The sequence below is a fragment of the Haemaphysalis longicornis genome, unplaced genomic scaffold, assembly GCF_048455015.1.
Source record: "Haemaphysalis longicornis isolate Haplotype H1 unplaced genomic scaffold, Haemaphysalis longicornis Haplotype H1 scaffold_6, whole genome shotgun sequence".
In the NCBI taxonomy this organism is placed as follows: Eukaryota; Metazoa; Arthropoda; class Arachnida; order Ixodida; family Ixodidae; genus Haemaphysalis; species Haemaphysalis longicornis.
Genome location: NW_027526407.1, coordinates 58,381,765 through 58,400,954, shown reverse-complemented (window position 1 = coordinate 58,400,954; position 19,190 = coordinate 58,381,765). Strand labels below are relative to the sequence as shown.

The 19,190-nt window shown below is 49.0% G+C and overlaps 1 protein-coding gene across 2 annotated transcripts in view; it reads left to right on the top strand.

Moving 5' to 3' along the window:
- LOC144141578 (uncharacterized) overlaps positions 1-19,190 on the top strand; it is a 229,365-nt gene that overhangs the window by 109,098 nt on the left and 101,077 nt on the right. For both annotated transcript variants that reach the window (XR_013316646.1, XM_077673119.1), the window contains one exon: positions 8,871-8,963. Coding sequence is in view for 1 of the 2 variants with exons in the window: in XM_077673119.1 (XP_077529245.1) it covers positions 8,871-8,963 (93 nt within the window). In the remaining variant the exon portion in view is untranslated. The remainder of the gene's footprint in view (positions 1-8,870; positions 8,964-19,190) is intronic.

Genomic DNA, 19,190 nt, shown 5'->3' with positions numbered 1-19,190 from the left:
GCCTAGGCGTGTCTGCACAATCGTCAAGCGGTTTCCACGAAATGTCGTCTGCAACGACTACACTAGTGTCACTAGATAAGGTTAAAGAGTATCGGCATTCTTTTCTCCTATTGTTCCGTGCCGCCGCCGTAGTCCTTGGTCAGTTGGCATCACGTGACATTTGTTTACACCGCGACGGTTCATGGGGACCGCCATTTTGTTGTTTATGCGTTTTCTGCCGGTCAACTGTGATAGCCTCAGCTTGTCCTCCCTGCTCTGCGGATGAGCGCGACTGGCGTCGTTCGAACGCGAATAAAAGATAACGCACTTCGAAGCATTTCAGCGGCAGAAGTGTGTCCGAAAATGCCGTGTTGCTGGTCTTCGACAGTGCTGTTTACAAATGACCTCGTCAAAGTTAGCTCTGAGTTGACAACACTCACCAAGTTGACAACACTGATAAATCCCGAAATGGCCGCCGTTTCTCACTTGTGTGCGGCAGTGACGGCACCCTGAATCTTATCTAGTGACTCTAGGTTACACCTCATTGGGCAAGAGCATCATCTACAAGAACAGCGTCTGGAACAGTGCATCTGAGGACGTCCGCAGAATGTCGTCTGCAATGGCTGCACTACAGTGCACTAGAGCATCGCCTGCAAGAACAGCGTCGGAAACAGTGCATCTGAGGACGTCCACAAAATATCGTCTTCAACAGCGGCACTTCTGCAAGAGGGTGGTCTGCGAGAACAGCGTCGGAAACAGCGCATCTGAGGACGTCCAAAAAATGTCGTCTGCAACGGCTGCACTTGTGCAAGTGGGCCGTCTGCAAGAACAGCGCCGGAAACAGTGAATCTAGCAGAGTTCGGAAAGTACGCAAGTCGAAAACAAGTAAAAATTGTTTTTGTATCCACACGACGCTATACCTACTCAATCGACAATAATACTCATCGACAGCTAGCGTAAGGAATCTCAACAAGCCCATGTGGCGATCGCGTGTTATCGGGAAGCACAGTAACTCTGATCGGGAAGTAGGTAGGCATCGTCTGCTGTACACGCGCACGCCAGAAAGAAGTCGTCTGCTCGGCAAAGCGAACCAGTTCTCCGCTGGTGGCCTTATATCCGCCCAATAAAGGACTCCAACGGAGCGCGAAAAACTCCGCGATCGCTCTCGAACAATGCTTTCCCAGAGTCACTCGCCGAGTGGTGCTGTACCGGGGAGAAAAATGCCTGCTATACGCGCCGCGGCTCGAACAAACCTCGGGGCCTATTTTCTTTTCTTTCTTGCCTCAAATTCCTGAGTCCGCGTAAGTATGACGGCGGTGTGAAAAAGCGGTTCTCTTTGAAAGGAACGGACGAAGCGAACGGAAAAGTTGCTTTGGCCCGTTTCCCAGCCCAGCAGGATCGGCGCTGTCTGAGAGGAGTTCTCTTGTTCGGGAGGAGTGAGCTTCTTTGCGTTACGCCCGTGTGTGATTGACGCGTTCACGTTGAACTCGTGATCGTGAGCGCTTGCCAAATACACGTGAAGGGGTGCTCGGCGTATGGTCGATTGTGAGCTGTATAAGAATGCAGTGGAACGTCCGGCCCGTCATCACCAAATCGTTGTTGTCCCTAAGCTTAGTGCGCTTTCTGACCTTACAAGCATGAATGCATATATAGTACTCTGTCGCACATCACACGACATCTTGTAAACTGCGAGGCCGACATGCGACGTTTAAAGGCGCGAGTATTTATTCGGCTCGGTAAATGCTGAACTTTTTGTCTCTGTCTGTCTGTCTGTCTGTCTGTCTGTCTGTCTGTCTGTCTGTCTGTCTGTCTGTCTGTCTGTCTGTCTGTCTGTCTGTCTGTCTGTCTGTCTGTCTGTCTGTGGCTCTTATGCCTTCCCGAGTTCACCGCGGGCGTTGCAGCGCTGTCGTCGCACTGGTGTCGCCCTGGAGTTGCACTGGTGTCACGCTCGCGCCTTCTAATGTCTATTAGGGCACTATGTTGAAACGAAATCTTAAGTTCCTGGAGGAATGGTTTATGCGATTCGATGGGTGATGAGCGGTTTTTATGAACAAGCTGCCACATGATAACGTGTTGTAAAATTTGTGAAATTTGTGAAATACTCATTTACATGCGCGAGTGGGCAAGGCCACGGCTGATTTACGGTAAGAACGATCCCCAGGGCTTCGCCCACTCGTCATGATTCACTTCGTGGAGATGCGTGAATTTTTTTCCCGCCTATTCCGCGGATGGCTTGTATTGGTGGTGGCAATTATCGTACACCCGAATAGAAGAACGGTATTCCGGAGGATCCAAGATGCCCGGAATGAAATGATCGTACAGTGCATGAATGTTTCAGAAATGCAAATATTTTGACAACAGTCGCGCCGTGCCGTTTTGCGTGATGAGCTAGCCAATCTGTCTGCGCTTTCACCAGTATCGGCGTAATGCGAGGAGGACCGGTGATTTATTACAGCATGTCTTGCCAATTCATGGCTTCCAGTTTGACACGTTGGTAAATGGTGACGTCCTGAAACTGGGCTTCATAAACCGAGTGAGGCTGGAGCACGGCGCGCACCAGCCGCTCAGTGACCTAGGTTTTCTTGCACGACCCACTTTGGCGATTCGGCGGGTTAGAGAAGAATGATATTTGCAGTAGGTTGCCCGGCTGTTCTGAGCCATGACGTAGGAGTACGGGGCTGGTGAATATGCTAGTCAAAGAAACGGAGCTCTGCCGCCTCTGCGATCCGATGTGCTAGGTATGCATGTTTTTGCCGACCAGCTTTGTTAGTACACGTCACATACTTTGTCTTGGTGGAGCCAGGGATGCCCACCTTCACAGGAAACGCCTGAATCACTTCCAAGGAATTATGCAATGCCGTATGCTGCGTTTGCACGTTCTTGTGATTAGACAACACCGTGGCATCATCCGCGTAGATGAGAAAACGTGTATGTTGCAAGCTGCCGAGTTTTCAGACTAACTGGATAAATGTCATATTAAAAAGTAAGGGAGACAGCACAGCCCCTTGGAGGACACCACGCACCGAGTGAGACAGTGCCACTGGCTTCCCCTCTACGCGCTCAACGAATGCACGGTTGCCTTAAAAGGCGCGTACGTAAATCAACCATGGGACGTTGCAGGTCCAGCTGATGCATGCGTGGCATGAACGAGAGTGTTTTGGTATATGCTATCGTATACCCTTCAAATGCCAGCTGCGGGTACAGTGCGAGTGGCGTGGCTGTGGGCGCTTAACTTTTTCTAAAGGGGACACGTAAAGAACGAAACACGCTTGTTCGCAGTCTCCTTGATTGAGTGATTGTTGCTTTTAATTTTTCAGAACGAAGATAGAAGGCCAAATGTCTGGCTTCACGGTATAAAGCCATGATTCGTATCATCCCTCTCCCTACGGGCCACAAACCCGACCACCCACAAAGAAATTGCTGGATGTAGAAATATACTTTGCACTAAAAAAATTCCCGCAGCTAGAACTAAGTCGCGCAAGGCTTATCGAAGCTGGAGGATTTCTTTCTATGTATAGCACTGAAGGATACACTGCACTAGGTTTGAAATTGTTTGTTTACATGTTCCGTCGTCGCTTTTCACTGTGACAGTATAGTAGTCATCGTCATATCCATCTCATCTTCCTCATGCATGACTGGCGGGCCCGGATCACTTTGTCCGGAGGCTTTCGCATTTCTCCCGAAGTGGAATGCGTCAGCACGCGCTGGAACCGGCGGCAGCCTGCTTCGCGAGCTGGGCGTCTGTAGTGCGAGCTGTCTTGCGCTCCCTTCCCCAGCACTGTACAGCAGAATACACCCTACCTTATACAGCCCGCTCTGTCCTTCAGCAAAGTCTGGGCCAACATGCAAAATATGTTACGGCAGTGCCATGCATACCAACAGTTTTGTTCACGACGAATCAGACTGGGAGGCTGCACTGATCAGCCCCAACAAGGGCATCCAGACTGCTCTCGTGGCTCTGGCGATCAGTGCGGGTCCTCCGGTGCTTCAGCGAGACCCTCAACAGCATTCACCTCCATGAACGGTCCAGCCACATGCGCCTCCGCCAGGTCCAAGCTGGATGCGGCCGCCGACCCTCTGAGAAACTATCAGGCCACTGAATAAAGTTTCATCTCTCTCTCTCTCTCTCTCTCTCTCTCTCTCTCTCTCTCTCTCTCTCTCTCTCTCTCTCTCTCTCTCTCTCTCTCTCTCTCTCTCTCTCTCTCTCTCTCTCTCTCTCTCTCTCTCTCTCTCTCTCTCCCCCCCCCCTTGAGCCGCGGACGCACGTGAACTGTTTTCTTGGTATTCTTTTGCGAGCACCACGCGCAAGCCTGGACGACGCCGGGCGCTTCTCGTGAGGCGCCTGCTCACGTGTGCGGTAAACGGCGGGAGTAGTAGTAGTAGCAGAAAACGTTTGTTTGCCTCTTGACCGGGCAGACTCAATGGCCTGAGAAACCAAGGCCCTCTGGCGGGCCGGGTACGCGGTGGTCAGCTTAGTTTTCCACTGCTCTCGGGTGGGGAACGGGAGTAACAATGACAATCTTTTGTTGCCGCCGCACACCGCACACATTACGGCTTACAACAGGTGGCGGGCTCTTAAAAGTCGCTGTCAGGTGCTTGCGCTTAGCTCTGCTTCAGTTATTTGCTGCCGTTTCTCCATTTAGCATGTTGTTCACGGCTTTTCTATTCTGCTGCACACGCCCAGCATGTTCGCTTCGTGTTCTTATACGGCCCTAATTCTTACTTTTCCCGCATTCTATTGTTGCCCGCACCGTAAGGCGGACAGATAGCAGAACGCCCCTCCTCCCGGCCGAGCGCCAACAACAATGCAGGCAGCGGCTGACTTTTCCTCCTAGATTGCACACTCTGAGACCGGTGGTTGGTGGTCCTTCCCCCTCATATCTTGCTCCGGCTTTCGCTTTACCCCTCCGTCTCAAATTCCTGCCTCGAGGGCACGTGCTTTCGTAATGACACGTGCGAGCGGCGCCGTCCGAGGCGTTGGTGTGAATAAGCGCGGTCTGAGTGTAGCGCTCCTGCCAACCGAGGAACGTAGCACTGCGGAAATAAGAACGACCGGAACTGAAAAAGGCAACCGGAAACAGAAGTGGGCACAACGGGAGGAATTTGGTGGCATGTGCAGTTGTTCAGAGGCGGTTTTCTCGTGTTTGTCCGTTTTGAAAACGCCCGTTTCGCATCCGTTTTATTGTGACGTTCTTCCAGTTGTAGGCGGGCTTTAGGTTGACTTTTCCACGACTGTTCTTGTAAACACATTTTGAACGAATAAACCTTTTTAAAACTATCTTTTGTGCGTTTATTGTTCCTCCAGAGAACCAAAAACAAGGCGGCGAAAAGTCGTCTGCTCCAAATCGTCTGCTCCGAGAAGCCCCGGCTCATAGCTCCACCGTGCTTGCATGGCGTCACATCCGGGTGTTCACTTTTAGCCAGCCAGGGCTTGCTCAAAGCGGACACTTTTGAAACGGACACAAAACGGACAAAACACGAGAATAGCGCCCCTGGTTAGACTGAATGAGCGTTTTGGAGACGGAGTGTTTCCCAGTGGCGTTGTTGGCATGTGTGGTAACGTAAGCTGTAGTCTAAGATTGGGTGGTTGGTGGGATACCGAAGCGAAAACTCGCGTCAACGAAGTTTTCTGAGAGTCCTACCATTCCATGCGCCGCTTAGGGAATGGTTTTAACTTGCAATGCGCAGAGCTCCCTTTTTTGTACAGCCATTAAAGAAGAGATTAATTCACACTCACTCACTCACTCACTCACTCACTCACTCACTCACTCACTCACTCACTCACTCACTCACTCACTCACTCACTCACTCACTCACTCACTCACTCACTCCCGCACACACTATGGAGATTTGAGAAGTAGGAGCACGTTACTGTTCATTAGGCCGGTCCTAATTAACGCCCACCGACTGGAAATTAAGCGACCGACTTTTCTTCATGGGGCGTAACGTTGTACGAGGCGCAGGTGTGCTCTTGTCTTCGCTTGTTGCAGTAATTGGTTCCAGCCGAATGCGATTCTATCCACTGGAAAAGGTTGCGGAGGATATTTGTTTTCCCTATGACTATTTTGCCCTTGTCAATGTTTGTGGCGCCATCTGGATGACAAAGGTGCACACGCCCTGGCCAAGCGAACAGTATACCAATTACACTGCTTCAACCAAAATGGCTCACCTTATACTTGCTTCGTACAACACGCAAGCGTTCTGATACTGCCTAGGCTACGATAATGTTGTAAAACGATTGCCCTCAATTAAGTTCATCCTAGCTCCATTCCCCACACCGATACTGACCCACTCCCCAACCCGCCGTTCTTTAACCGGTTCCTACATCGAAAACACTCTTACGAACAGTTAAGCCTGTTAGCCGCTCTTGCGAGTATTCGGTGAAGCTTTATTTCCCGCTCTGGCAGGGGTGTAACGCATTAAAGTGCCCCTCCTTCCGGAGTTTCTTCACTAAGTTGGCGGTGTTTACTTCGATCATGTGGGATTCCCGACGTTTTGAAATGCCGGCCTTATGTGGCATTGCTAGGAAGTCCTTGCAACACATTTTTGCATGCACGGGTGCAAAATTTTGTGGCAATATGTCAACGAAAACCAAGTACGTGATAGATTAACTGAGCACTGATTACACACACACACACAAAAAAAAACCCTCATGCTTAAGGGTTTTGCGCCTGAAGGGCGTTACTGACGCTTATGAGCCTCCTTCATCAGCCAGTGGGAGTTTGGTATGTAAAGGCCCTCGTCAGAACTGCCATAACATTCAAAAAGGTATGTTTGGTCTGGATATAGCATTCCCGCTGCACAACCAGTATGACGGGTGTTTGAGCCCTAATATTAAAAGGAGTCTTCTCTGACTCCTTTTTTATTCTTTTTTTACTCCTTTCTGACCCGGTGTTCGCACGCAAAGTTTTTGAGATGAGTTGAAATGGTGCCCCACAGGTCCACGAACCCCCTTACAACAAACGTGATTGGATAAAGAGCAGCCCGCCACCTCAGCGAGTACGTTTAAGATAATTAATGTACCCACTTATCAGACATACCCAAAGAAAAAAATAATGCAGTTTCTGTAAACAATGTTTATGACTTATACTCGTTCACATACAATGGTACGTTATCAGAATATCCAAGCACTGTTTTTACACTTTACGTGACGACACTACAGGTAGATATTTAATTCCGGCTCCTTCGCTTCTTTACTTCCTGACAACGCGACGACCGGAAAACAGATTCCCACACACACACACACACATTACATCGCCACCAAAGAACTCGTTTTTAAATAGGCGAGAAAAATCAAGGACATCTCGTTCCCATGCTTAAATACCACAGCTCGCGGAGGAGGCATGCTTAATTCTAGCGCGTCCATCTTGTAGGCCATTCATCAAAACGCGCGTGCTCGCAAGCGCTGAGAAGCAGACAATAATGCCTCGCTGCAGCAGACGATCCTTTTGTGTCGTCTGCTCGGCGCACCGCAGGCAGCAGACGACGACGACGACCGCCGCGTCTTTGACCGCTTTATTTTTAGGCCTAGCGTCGCCATAGAGTGGAGATAAAGGTTCGTAGAGGGCGGTACTGGCCGGCCCTAATTAAAGACCGCAGATGGGAAATTAAGCGGGCGACTTTTCTCCAGGGAACGTAACGTGCCGAAACGTTGCGCTGGGTATGAAAGGGAAAGAACCCGACGACTCGGCATGGCGTCCCTTGTGGGCCCTTCAACAGCAACAGAAGACGACGCTACGCGTCGTTGTGTCGTTATCACTAACCTTATCAGAATCGTCGCACGGAAGAAACAATAAAGCGGTTATGTTTTTTTCTTCTTAGCGGCGCCAGACCGCCCCCCGCTGAGCGCGGAGCGACGAACCTACGCGGTAGTTAGACCGCGCGATTCGCGGAAGCCCGGTCGTCTGGCGACGACTGCAGACGTTGCGAACAGGGGGAACTTGCTTCGAAATTCAGAGTTCGTGGATGGTTGCTGCGAGAGTAGGGGTCTCCACGAGGTCGGGGACGGGGGCAGACGTCTTCTTTGGCTTTGGGGATGTCAATAAGCAACCGATTTTGACCATGCCAAATAAAAAAACCAGCTGGGATCAGTCATGGAGCCCCTAAATAGGCTGAAAGATCTTTATGGAAGTGTACGCTTTGGCTTCTTAAGCGGCCGTGGGCATGACTTCATAGAATAAGCTCATCTGGTAAAATAACGAAGGGAAAGGAAATGAATCTAAGCATTTGTATTTTTTCGTTCGTTCGCTCGTGCGCGATTCCTTTTTGTGGCAAGGAAACATGGCCATACCCTAGCACTCAGCTCAATCAACGATGTGCTTGACCTTCTACCGCTGCACTACCAACAACCAACCAGCTTCGCCTCTACACCTGCCGTGGATGTTCCCGCCTATACTAACTACGGGTGTAGTTAACGGCACCACGAGTATTCTTGTCCTCGTCCTGAAGCACTTCACCGTGTGATTAAAAACAAAAAAAGAGGACCCAGTTCCACCCAGTGTAAAATCTGCTGAAACTCGGGAGCTGTGGGTTGTCTTTACGAAGATTCCGTTTACCTACGGCTTCTTTCTTGTGCGTAATATTGGGGTCATCTTAGCGGATAATTGTCGTGTAATTTGTTTTTGGATACGTTCGACAACACAACAGTTAGAGCCTTTTTCTGTAATCATATTCCCTCTGTATACAGATGGCCTTGCTTCACTGTGCAGAAGTCATTGTGGGAAAACCAGCGTACAAAAACAAAGCGTATATTGATTTTTTGAAAGTTGGCTTCACCTCTAAGCACAAGTGCATTGCTTGAAAGGTATTCTTTAAGTGCAATATAAGCCGTCATATATCAAAACCCGAAAGCCCTAGGGCCTTCTTTTAGTTTTTTATGCATTGTTTTACAGTGGGAACCGCTGAGAAACCTGCCCCAGGGAGAGCATGGCAGGATACCAGCATATTCCAAGAGCTCGTTTTTGCGCTCGCCTCAGCCGCTCTAGGTAAGTATTGTATGTCCAGCCCCACGACTCGATGCAATACGTAAGATGAGTGTGCACTAACGTGAAGTATAGGACACGCAGCGCGTAGAAAACCAAGGCGTCCAGTCCCCAGCCTCGGATTCTTGAAATATTGCCGCTGGCACCCAAAACCAGGGAGAGCTACATCTCATGCGTAACAGCAACCATCCCTACTGCGTCATGACTGGTGAATTCATACATCCTTTTCAGAGAGAGAGAGAGAGAGAGAGAGAGAGAGAGAGAGAGAGAGAGAGAGAGAGAGAGAGAGAGAGAGAGAGAGAGAGAGAGAGAGAGATGGTGGGTCTGGGTCAGCCATTTAGTCTAGAATCAGAAAGGTGGATTTCTTCATAATAAGTACCACCTTAAGCGCTATACGCTGGCCCACAAGACAACCTTTCAGTATGCAGCTACTGAACTAGCAGCGCTGATTGCTGCTTTCGTATCCATCACGGAGCAACCTGCACGCCAGGGGACATCATCGTGGATTCTCGGGTTGCGCCTGAGTGTTTGGCATCTTACTCAAAAGATCAACTCGTACTCGGCATAAATTCCTAGCACCTACAAGTATTACACCGGTCGCGGCGACTCAGTGCTAAGGCGCTGCGCTGCCGAGTCCAAGGACACGCGGGTTAAATCGCGGCTGCGGTGGCTGCTTTTTCAGATGGAGGTGAAAAGCGAAAATTCCCGGATTTGGGCACCCGTTAAAGAACCCCGGGTGGTCGAGATTAATTCTAAACCCTCGACTCCGGTGCGTCCCATATCCCAGGTATAGCTTCGGCGCGTCAAACCTCACAATCAACCACCTACAAGCATTACAGGCGCACCTTTTAGATGCGGCGCATCTCTTGCTCTGAGGCATGTCCCTCCTGCGTCGTCGGCGTCCGTCCGCACGCCACCTGCGCATGCACGACTCTCATCCGTTCGTCTCTCCCACAGCTGTGCGCAACACTCTCACTCCGGCGAATTAGCATAACGACAGCTGGCGCGCTTGGTTGGCGCGCGCTTCGCTGCGTTAACGCTGCGTTAACAGCTGCTCCGGTGCGCATGTGCGCGCATGCGCGACTCTCTCCCGCGGTCTCCTCTCCTTCATGCGCTGTGAATATAAAGCGGGTATCGCTCCGCGGCGGTTCAGTCAGCGCTTGCTCTCGTTCGACTTCGCGTCACTTTGCTTGACGACTGTGTGCCTACGCGTTCACAATACGTTTCACGCGATGTAGAGATTCAACCCAATGGAAACGCCAATTGAACCCCCAGATGCGCCGCATCACACCAGTGTTCCCTCGCGGGGAGATAGGGGCAATTTTTTTTTGTTTTTGTTTGTGTCTGCATTTTTATGTCTCTTATTTATTTCATTTTCTTTTTATCATTCATCATTTCGACGTACCTCTTCCCTCTTTCTTTTATTCTTTCGCCTCACTATGTTCACCACCATCTGAAGTAACAAGCCCCGCCGTTTGTGGGGATAACCTCTTCAGTGTTCATTAACGCTCTCTCTCTCTCTCTCTGAAAAGGATGGATGAACTCATCAGTCATGACGCAGTAGTTCCACACCACGTGCGGCTGAATGTAGCCTACACGGGGTACTTCCGGTCGAAGCTACAACTGGCCACTTCCTCCCCCCGCCCACTTTATGTTACGTACCCAAAGTCCTAGACCCCCACATATGCGAATGCGTGTTATTTCCAGATCTCAGGATGCCCTTATATCCTTGGGCCAGCCGCTTTCTGTTAGACTACAACAGAGTGTCGTGAGAAGGTGACGATGAACAGGAAGAAGACGGGAGAAAATAGAAGACGCGCAGGAAGAGTAAGGGGAAGAGGAACAGAAAACAATGATGGCTCATGGTCATCGTATTCGCTATGGAAAGCCGCTGGTGATCTGTGTTGGGTATTCGTTGACACGTATTGAAAGGGGGGCTTTTAAAAATTAGTGCACGCGACAGCGTCTCGGTAATCCACCCAAATCCAAATCCAAATCCAAATCAAATCAAATCAAATCAAATCAAATCAAATCCAGTCCAGTCCAGTCCAGTCCAGTCCAATCCAATCCAATCCAATCCAATCCAATCCAAACCAAACCAAACCAAACCAAACCAAACCAAACCAAACCAAACCAATCTAATCTAATCTAATCTAATCTAATCTAATCTAATCTAATCTAATCTAATCTAATCTAATCTAATCTAATCTAATCTAATCTAATCTAATCTAATCTAATCTAATCTAATCTAATCTAGTCTAGTCTAGTCTAGTCTAGTCTAGTCTAGTCTAGTCTAGTCTAGTCTAGTCTAGTCTAGTCTAGTCTAGTCTAGTCTAGTCTAGTCTAGTCTAGTCTAGTCTAGTCTAGTCTAGTCTAGTCTAGTCTAGTCTCAAATCAAAAAGTGCCATTATCCGCACATGGACCCAGGGGCAGAATTCTGAGTTGTGTCCGTTTCAAAAATGTCCATTCCGCGTCCGTTTCAGTCATGACGTAGTTACACTTTCGAGTCCTCTGTCCAATACTGTGCTCCGTCACGTCTGGTGATCCGCTTTCATCCGATCAGGGCACACTCGAAACGGACACATTGAAACGCCCCAGTACCGGGCTTGCGTTTTCGCTGCAGCGGTGCGATGCGGACGTTCAGAGGGAACCGGAATTCGAAAACCAAGGAACTCTCAAGAAAATGTTAGCGGACTGGACAAACGGAAGAAGCGTGAGACCGAGTAGTGGTGGAAAAAAGAAAAGATTACGAAATTGCGGAGGTAGGAACTTCTCCTGGCCAAAGCTGAGGGGAGGCCGGGGCAGGCGCTCTATTGTTTCAGCTACGGGGAAACGTATAGGGGGCAAAAAGCACTCACGGACGCCGCGACATTCTGCGGCACCGTGGAACGACGCTGGGTCGTTTTTACCCCTCTCTCAACATCGCGCGAGCGCTTGAAGACGCTTCGCGTCTAATTGGCTCACACGAGGAAGCGTTGCGCAAAGACTTAAAAAACAAAAGAATAAACCAAACAACAAAGGATGGAAAACCTTTTCTCGCGTCTTTTTTTATTCCGCATACCCTCCTCCGCATCCTCCCACCTCTCCCCTCTTATCTGTTTAATTTGTTTCCCAGAGTGTTCGTCTCACGGAACTGAATGTTGTTTGCCAGAAGGCGCGCTTATTCCGTCTCTCCTCTTTTTCCCCCGTGTTTTTTTATCTTCTGTTGTTTTACCTCCATCCAACCATACGTGCCCGTCCAAAGGCTTAGTGGAATCTGAGCTCGCTTTATAATAACAAGCGCCGCCACGACCGTTCTCTGTTGTTCTCTGTTGCACGGACGTTGGTTTTGGCTTCAGGCGAAGAAGGGACATCCTTGAGGACGCCAATCTTGTTTTTCTCTTCGCCCGCCTTTTTGTTTGTTTAGTTATACTAGGGGAAAGAAGAATCCACTCTTAACGTGATTATCCCGTACAGTTATGTGGTTGTTTGCGTACGTGTATGCCGGCTGGACCGTAATCTCTGCGAAGAAAGAATGCGTGCGTGTGTTGAGTTGCACTTGTGGACATGCATATTTACTCTTGCAAAGAGAACGTCCCGGCGAACGCTGCCGACTGGCGCCATCTTGCATAACGGTGACTGCTTGTGCCACCAACAAGATAGATGCCCCTGAGCTTTGTGCAGTAGAACAAAGGATGTTGATTGAGTGATTGAGTAAACTTTAATGTAAGTAGGAGGCGTGATTTTGGATCGATGGAAGATAGCGGCGCATAATCACGTGACACGTCATCCCAGGTTGCTCGCTGCATGTTCCATGCCACGCTAGATGCAAGGATGCATCTTTCCTGGAGAATGGTATGTATATTGCCGATGCAGGATGATTATGCGCAACGGATGCAGCAATGTCCGCCTTCACATTGCCAGTTATCCCACAATGGGCTGGAATCCACTGGGCTGCTATGTGATGGTGCGCTTGTAGAGCTTGGGGATGTAGGGCGTGTACGTCAGACACAAGCTGTTTTTTTTTTTTTTTTTGGAAATGGCGCTAGACATTGAAGTGCAACCCTGGAGTTTATGAAGATAGCCACCTCTCCTGCGGTCTGCTTGTTGTTGTGAGCGAAAGCCGCCCTCAGAGCTTGGAGGTGACCTGCTCGTGCTGCCCTCTCTACCAACTTGCGCTGCGTAGAGGAGTCTGAGCCGATCAGCAGCTCCACCCACTGCTGTGCGGTAATGATGGAGAGTGGTGGTTTTGTAGGGGGGTTGCGGGCCACCCGGTTAAGTGATGTTGTAGAGAAGTGCCCACGTTATTATGGTGTACTAGAACAGCGAGATGTGTCGTTCGGGGCTGGTCGTGGGGTCCCTTTTGCGATAAAAATCTCTGTTGAGGAACTCCTGTTGCATACGAGCTGGCTTCACAAGTTTTGTTTGTTGAATTCATCCTTGTTTATTGCATCAAATAGTCATATTTTTCCATTTTATGGCAGAAGGTTTTATAAAACCCCTTAAATCACTGTTTAGTATGGTTTAAGAACTTTTACTGGGCGCTGGCTGCAACAGGAGTTCTCTGGGGAACGCCGCCTACGCTCCATACATTTTTTTCATCGCAAAGGGGACCCACGCGCTCCGTTGGTTTCTCCGCCGAACGACACGGTTTTATCTTCTTGTACACTGTACCCACCATAGAGTTTCATTAGTATGAAACTCTATGGTACCCACGTCTTGGCGATATTGACATGCGGCTGGCTATTGGGATTCTTTGGGTAGGGGCCACGGCGTGTATTGTGGGGAAACGTTTTTGTCTGAAGTTCGCGGAGTTTAAGGACGTCGTATCTGGCTGCAGTGTGGTGAGGAGGCGGGTGTGTGTCGCTTTATTGAGAGAGAATTATTGACGTCGTTGCATTTTGTAATGGGCAAGGATGCCGTCGTAGGTGAGGAAGAGAGGGTACCGTATTTACTCGCGTAATGATCGCACTTTTTTTTTTCGAAAAATATGATGCAAAGTTAGGGGTGCGATCATTACATGAGGTAAATGTTTCGGGAAAAAGTTCCAGCGCAGAAAACGCAAGTTGCAGATAAGTCTCATTAACATAATAAACATAACAAATAAATACACAATAAAAACTCCACTGACCACCGAATGACCACCGAATGATGCAAAATGCAGTGTTTTCATTACGGAATGCGCCGGAATTACGGCATTGCGGAACGCGCCGGAACGAGTTTGCTGTGAGGTGAGGACAGGTCGACCAATAAGTGGCTGCTGCTGTCACAGTGTGGGACATCAAGACACGGCTGCCGACACAGTGAGCCGAGCGTGTTTTTTTATATGTTTTGTGAGTACATTATGTGCATTTAGTGAGAGTTTTTTCCGCACCAATAATGAACTCACGCTTGCCGATATCGCTAATATCATCAAGTCCGCGGCAATAACGTAGCCATGTCCGCTTCGAAAGAGGAGGAAACTAACGTAAGCACGACCATCGTCGTCTAGACTTGGCACACATACGACATATGGCTGCGGCAAGTTCAGGGTGCGATCATTGCGCGGAAAATTAAAAAAAAACGTCATATTGTAACGATGAACTTCAGGGGTGTGATCACCATAGGCGTGCGCAGAGTTCTCAATTAGGGGGGGCAAAGGCAAAGTCTTACCGCTGCGCCCCCCCCCCCCCCGCCCCCCTTTTACAGCAACTCCCGACCTCTTCCCACCGAAGGCTTAGCGGTCCGAACGCAGTGCAAAGAGGGGTGGTTATAAAATTGTTATTTCAATGCGATGAAATTGCAACCCATACAAAATATTTCTGAGCAGAAATTTTTACTTTAATGTGTTACATTGGCAAAATATGGGCCAATTTGGCGCCCCCCTTTGATGATTAGGGGGGGCGGCCGCCCCCCCTACCCCCCCTGGGCGCACGCCTATGGTGATCACTATGCGAGTAAATACGGTAAGTAGTGGTAGATGTGGCGAAGGGTAAACGGTCGACGTATACAGTGAAGGCCTGGGGTAGATGATTTCGAGCCTAGGCACGAGCCGTTTCTTTGCCTTAGAACTCCACGTGACCTGGAGTCCATGCGACGCGGGCGAGAGGCAGATGATCTTGGCGTAACATTTGCAGAGCTTTAAAGGAGATGTAGCCGATATACATGTAGCATATAAATGAAATGTACGAGATGTAGCATACATATGAAAGTGGTGTACCCTCGGAAGGGTTTCTTATTAAAGTGGTGTACCATTGTAAGGGTTGCTTGACCTGTTGTCGACGTATCTGCAGTCCACCTATGTTTACTGGAACAGAGAGATGGTCGGACAGACAGACAGAAAGACAGACGGACGGACGGACGGGCAGAGGAGGAGGAGGAATAAGCATTTATTCAATTGTATGAGTTCCGTTGTGGGAGGCCTCCTTAGCCCAGGAAGCCTTGGTCCTTGGCTGCCCGGTGGGCACTGTACACCAGTCGTTGCTGGTCTTGAGGGCGTGAGCTGGTCAGCTGGTCCTCCCACTGCTCCAGGGTTGGGTATGGTAGGGGGGTTAATTATGCTGATTGTCGGCACTCCCAGACGATATGGTAAAGAGTGTTGGGTGAGGGGCAGTGTTGACAAGTAAATGTTTATGCTGTGTAGATGGCGTGGAGTAGTGTTCCCGAGGGGGGGAGGGGGGGGTAGGTGTTAGTTTGCAGCTTTCTGAGGGTAATGACACTATACACTTGACCCGTGGAAGCCCTAATCATCAATAGGATTACTTACGAAGCTCCACACCTCAGTCTCAGACAGACAGAGAACTTTTTTTTGGTCCTGAGGAACTACGTTGGAAAGACAAAGCTTTCATACAGAAATAGGGTGTATGAGCAGGATCGTGTGTTTCTCCGGCGCCGAGTGACTTTTTCTGGGCCATCTTGACCGGTTGCTGGCTGTTAGATTGAGGTCCACAAATGCGCTCAAAGTTTACAGGTTGTTGATGATTTTCTGGTTGTGCTTCGGAGAGGTGTGTCTACCTTCAGAAACAACACTGGCAGTGTTCAAAGATTGCCCAAGTCCGCTCCAGATAATGCATGGAATGCCGCAAAGTAACGCATTGAAGTTCTTGGACATTAGCCTCACGTTTTCGGACAATCAGGTTTGTTGAAGTTACGCCCTCCCACAGGTAGGAGTCCCTGTTTCCATTTAATTCTGCTCACGCAACACTGGTGAAACGCTCAGTAGCGAAGATGTGCTTCACCAGCGCCCTCAAGAAGTCCTGTGGTCACCACGGGCAGAGCGTTGTGGAGGCGCAGGTTTCTCGGCTAAGGCAATCAGGGTATCCTGAACACGTCATTGTGGCAGTCTGTGAGGCTGTCCGCTGGCGTGAGAAGCTAGCAGAGGAAGGGGCTGAAGCCAGTGCTCATTACCGTATTTACATGGTGTCGCACGTAGGCTAAATAAAATAGGGCCGAAAACCTGCATTCGGGTTGTCATCGGGTCATCACAACAAGCACGTCGAATGTCTAGGCGGCGTTGTGTACCGGGTTCTGTTGGCCTGTGGAAGGGTATAGGTGGTATTCATTAAAAAGTTTAGCGCGCAATTTCTTCGCTTGGCAACACTGAAAACCGCCATGTCCGTGGCCACTGTGCCAGCGCATGCGCTTTTCTTTGCGGCCGCATCTCGCAAAAAAAAAAAAAAAAACAGCGTTCATCGTCTGCTGCGTTTCAACATGATTATCGTTAGTGGCGTCAACAGATATATTATTAATCGCACTCACATTATGTGATGGCGCTCTACCTGCCCTCCGAGCACTTCGCATCACCGGACGATGAAACCGCGGCTGCGAACTGCGCGTAGTTGTCTGCCGGCTGGTTTCTCGTGTGTTAAATGTTTCACACTCATCAAAACAACTCACCTCTGACATTAGAGCGCGGCGGCTGGCAATCCGCTGATCTGCGGCGGCGACTTCATACGCGGCTGGCGACTATGCTGCACTCAACAGTACTTGGCGTCGAGGCATTACTTTACGTTCAGTGGGCAACAGTTTGCAATAATGCAGTTCCTGCTGTCACATATTCGTTTAAAAAATACCGCTGATTGCCTCCCCTCTTTCGCGTGATAGATCTCTCGTCTTTATTCTTTCTTTCTTCTTTTCCTGTCTCTTAAAAACTCTTTTTGACTTCGGTCCAGTTTGTTTATTTTTAATTGGCGTCACCCGTGCTACGTATGTGGTACGGGTTGGGCTTTTATTTTACTTTATAGCCCTCTATTTTGTCTGTCTGTCTGTCAAACGTACCATTGCGCTCACGTTGCAACCTTTGTGCCACGACCAACTCGCACTCGCTCGTACGTGCGCCCAGAGGCTGGGGTTGAATTGCAGATAAGGTTGTCCCATTCAGGAGCGGAACCATGACTTTTCGCGTAACCCAATGCTATCGTCGTGCAAATAAGTATCGAATCACTCGCACACTCCTTGCGCGAAAACACAAGGTCACGTCGCGGACCGCGGCCTGCCTGGCCGCCATGAAGGCATGAAGTAGAAGAGAGGTGCCTGATCTGCGGGCCGTGGGCATAACGTCGCTTTAGCAACAGAAGCTTGGCAACGGATATGGCGGCGCACACACATGGTTGGCTGCATGAATTCCACGCCAGTGAATGCCTCCTATATGTGGGACAGACGGCATGGTGCGTCAACTCTAGGCTAAGTGAGCGTCACAAGAACGGACAGAATTCGGGAACCTGTCAACTCAGTGCGGTGAATGCCGCGGGTGTGAGCCATACATTGAAAATTCACTGAAATTGTTTCATAATTCTGATCAGCGCGCGCGTGAGATACTAGTAGGGGCAGCTGAAATGCAACTAGGCGATTTCGAACGTGTCAGTACGACATCGACAGCCTTGTCAGAAATGGAGGCAGGGTTCTTTAAAAAAGAACTGACCATGGTAGTGACTGACACGTGTAGGACAGCACCAAGTTGGTCCGGTATTCTAACCTTCTGAGTAATTGTAAGCCTTTGTGTATCTCTTGTCTTTTTACTCGTATCTATTCCACCCTGGTTTAATAAAATTCAGTTGGAAGTTAGCGCATGTCTTCTGTCAGCACGTTATTTGTCCGTGTTGTTTTTGTGCTCTTAAGATGAACGTAATGCTATGGCAGAGCTAGTATGGTACGACACAGTATACCATAGTTTTGTATATGGTACGGTATTTTGTATATACAACTCTTATATGCAGACAAACAGCTGTACAAGTTTAGCAAACAGTTATATATGTACAGCTGTATTTTTTTCTGCCGAGTACATCGAGCATTAGGTTCTGCTCTTAAACCGCACTGGGAAACGAAAAATCTTTTCCATAGCAGTGAATTTCAGCCTGAATCAGGTACTTTTGTTTACCTCCGTTTCTACAAAAAGGTCACCGGGGCGATGTCCGCTACCCCTGTCGTACCCACGTGAGTTTTGGAGAATGTAAATATTTACACTGCAATCTTGCTTTTGGCCGGGTCGGGAAGCAGGGGCCCTTCTTAGTCAAATATACGCTGATCTTTTCGTTTTCCTGTAAACAGTAAAAGGACGCGACAGCTGTCGTAAACGACTCAGGTTTGAAGCGTTCGTGGTGTTTGTGCAAAATACTTAGATTAAAGAAAACAAAAGTAAGGTCGTTAAACTTCATTCGGAACAAAAATATTTTTGTTCCAGTTGCAAACTGCCCTGCGGTCAACGAACCTCAGGGTACTGCGATCGACGCTGCTTACGACCGCCGTTGTTTGGAAGAGTTATTAGGTGATGTTTTGTCTCGAAGACTTCTGGAGAAGTTGACGTAGAAGACGGGACAAACAAGTGATTTAGTGCATAACTGGGGACAAAGCGGTTAGACGTAGGGGGTTGAGGGTAGTGGGCGCCCCTGAAGCGCTGGCATCTAATAATAATGTTCGCTTTGACAGACATTGAAGAAGGAGAAAAAACCGAGATACAAATGCGCCATTACGCATTATTTAAACAAAAATTGAGACGCCCTTAAATACATGTCAAAGACATACAAAACGTACTTACTTCCGCTACTTGTCCTGTGAACGCAAGACATGCCATTTGCTGCGCGCTTGAAGTACACCGTAGCGCGGCTCCTTGGAATCATTTTTCTATCTGTCCCGGAAAATTATACTCTGTCAAGATCGCTGGATGTAGCCAGCTTGCTATGGAAAATCGACAACAAAGCGCACACGCCGTTTTTATTTTCTTTTAACGAGTACTTTTACGCTATTCGAACAATACGCGGGCAATATCGACGGAGT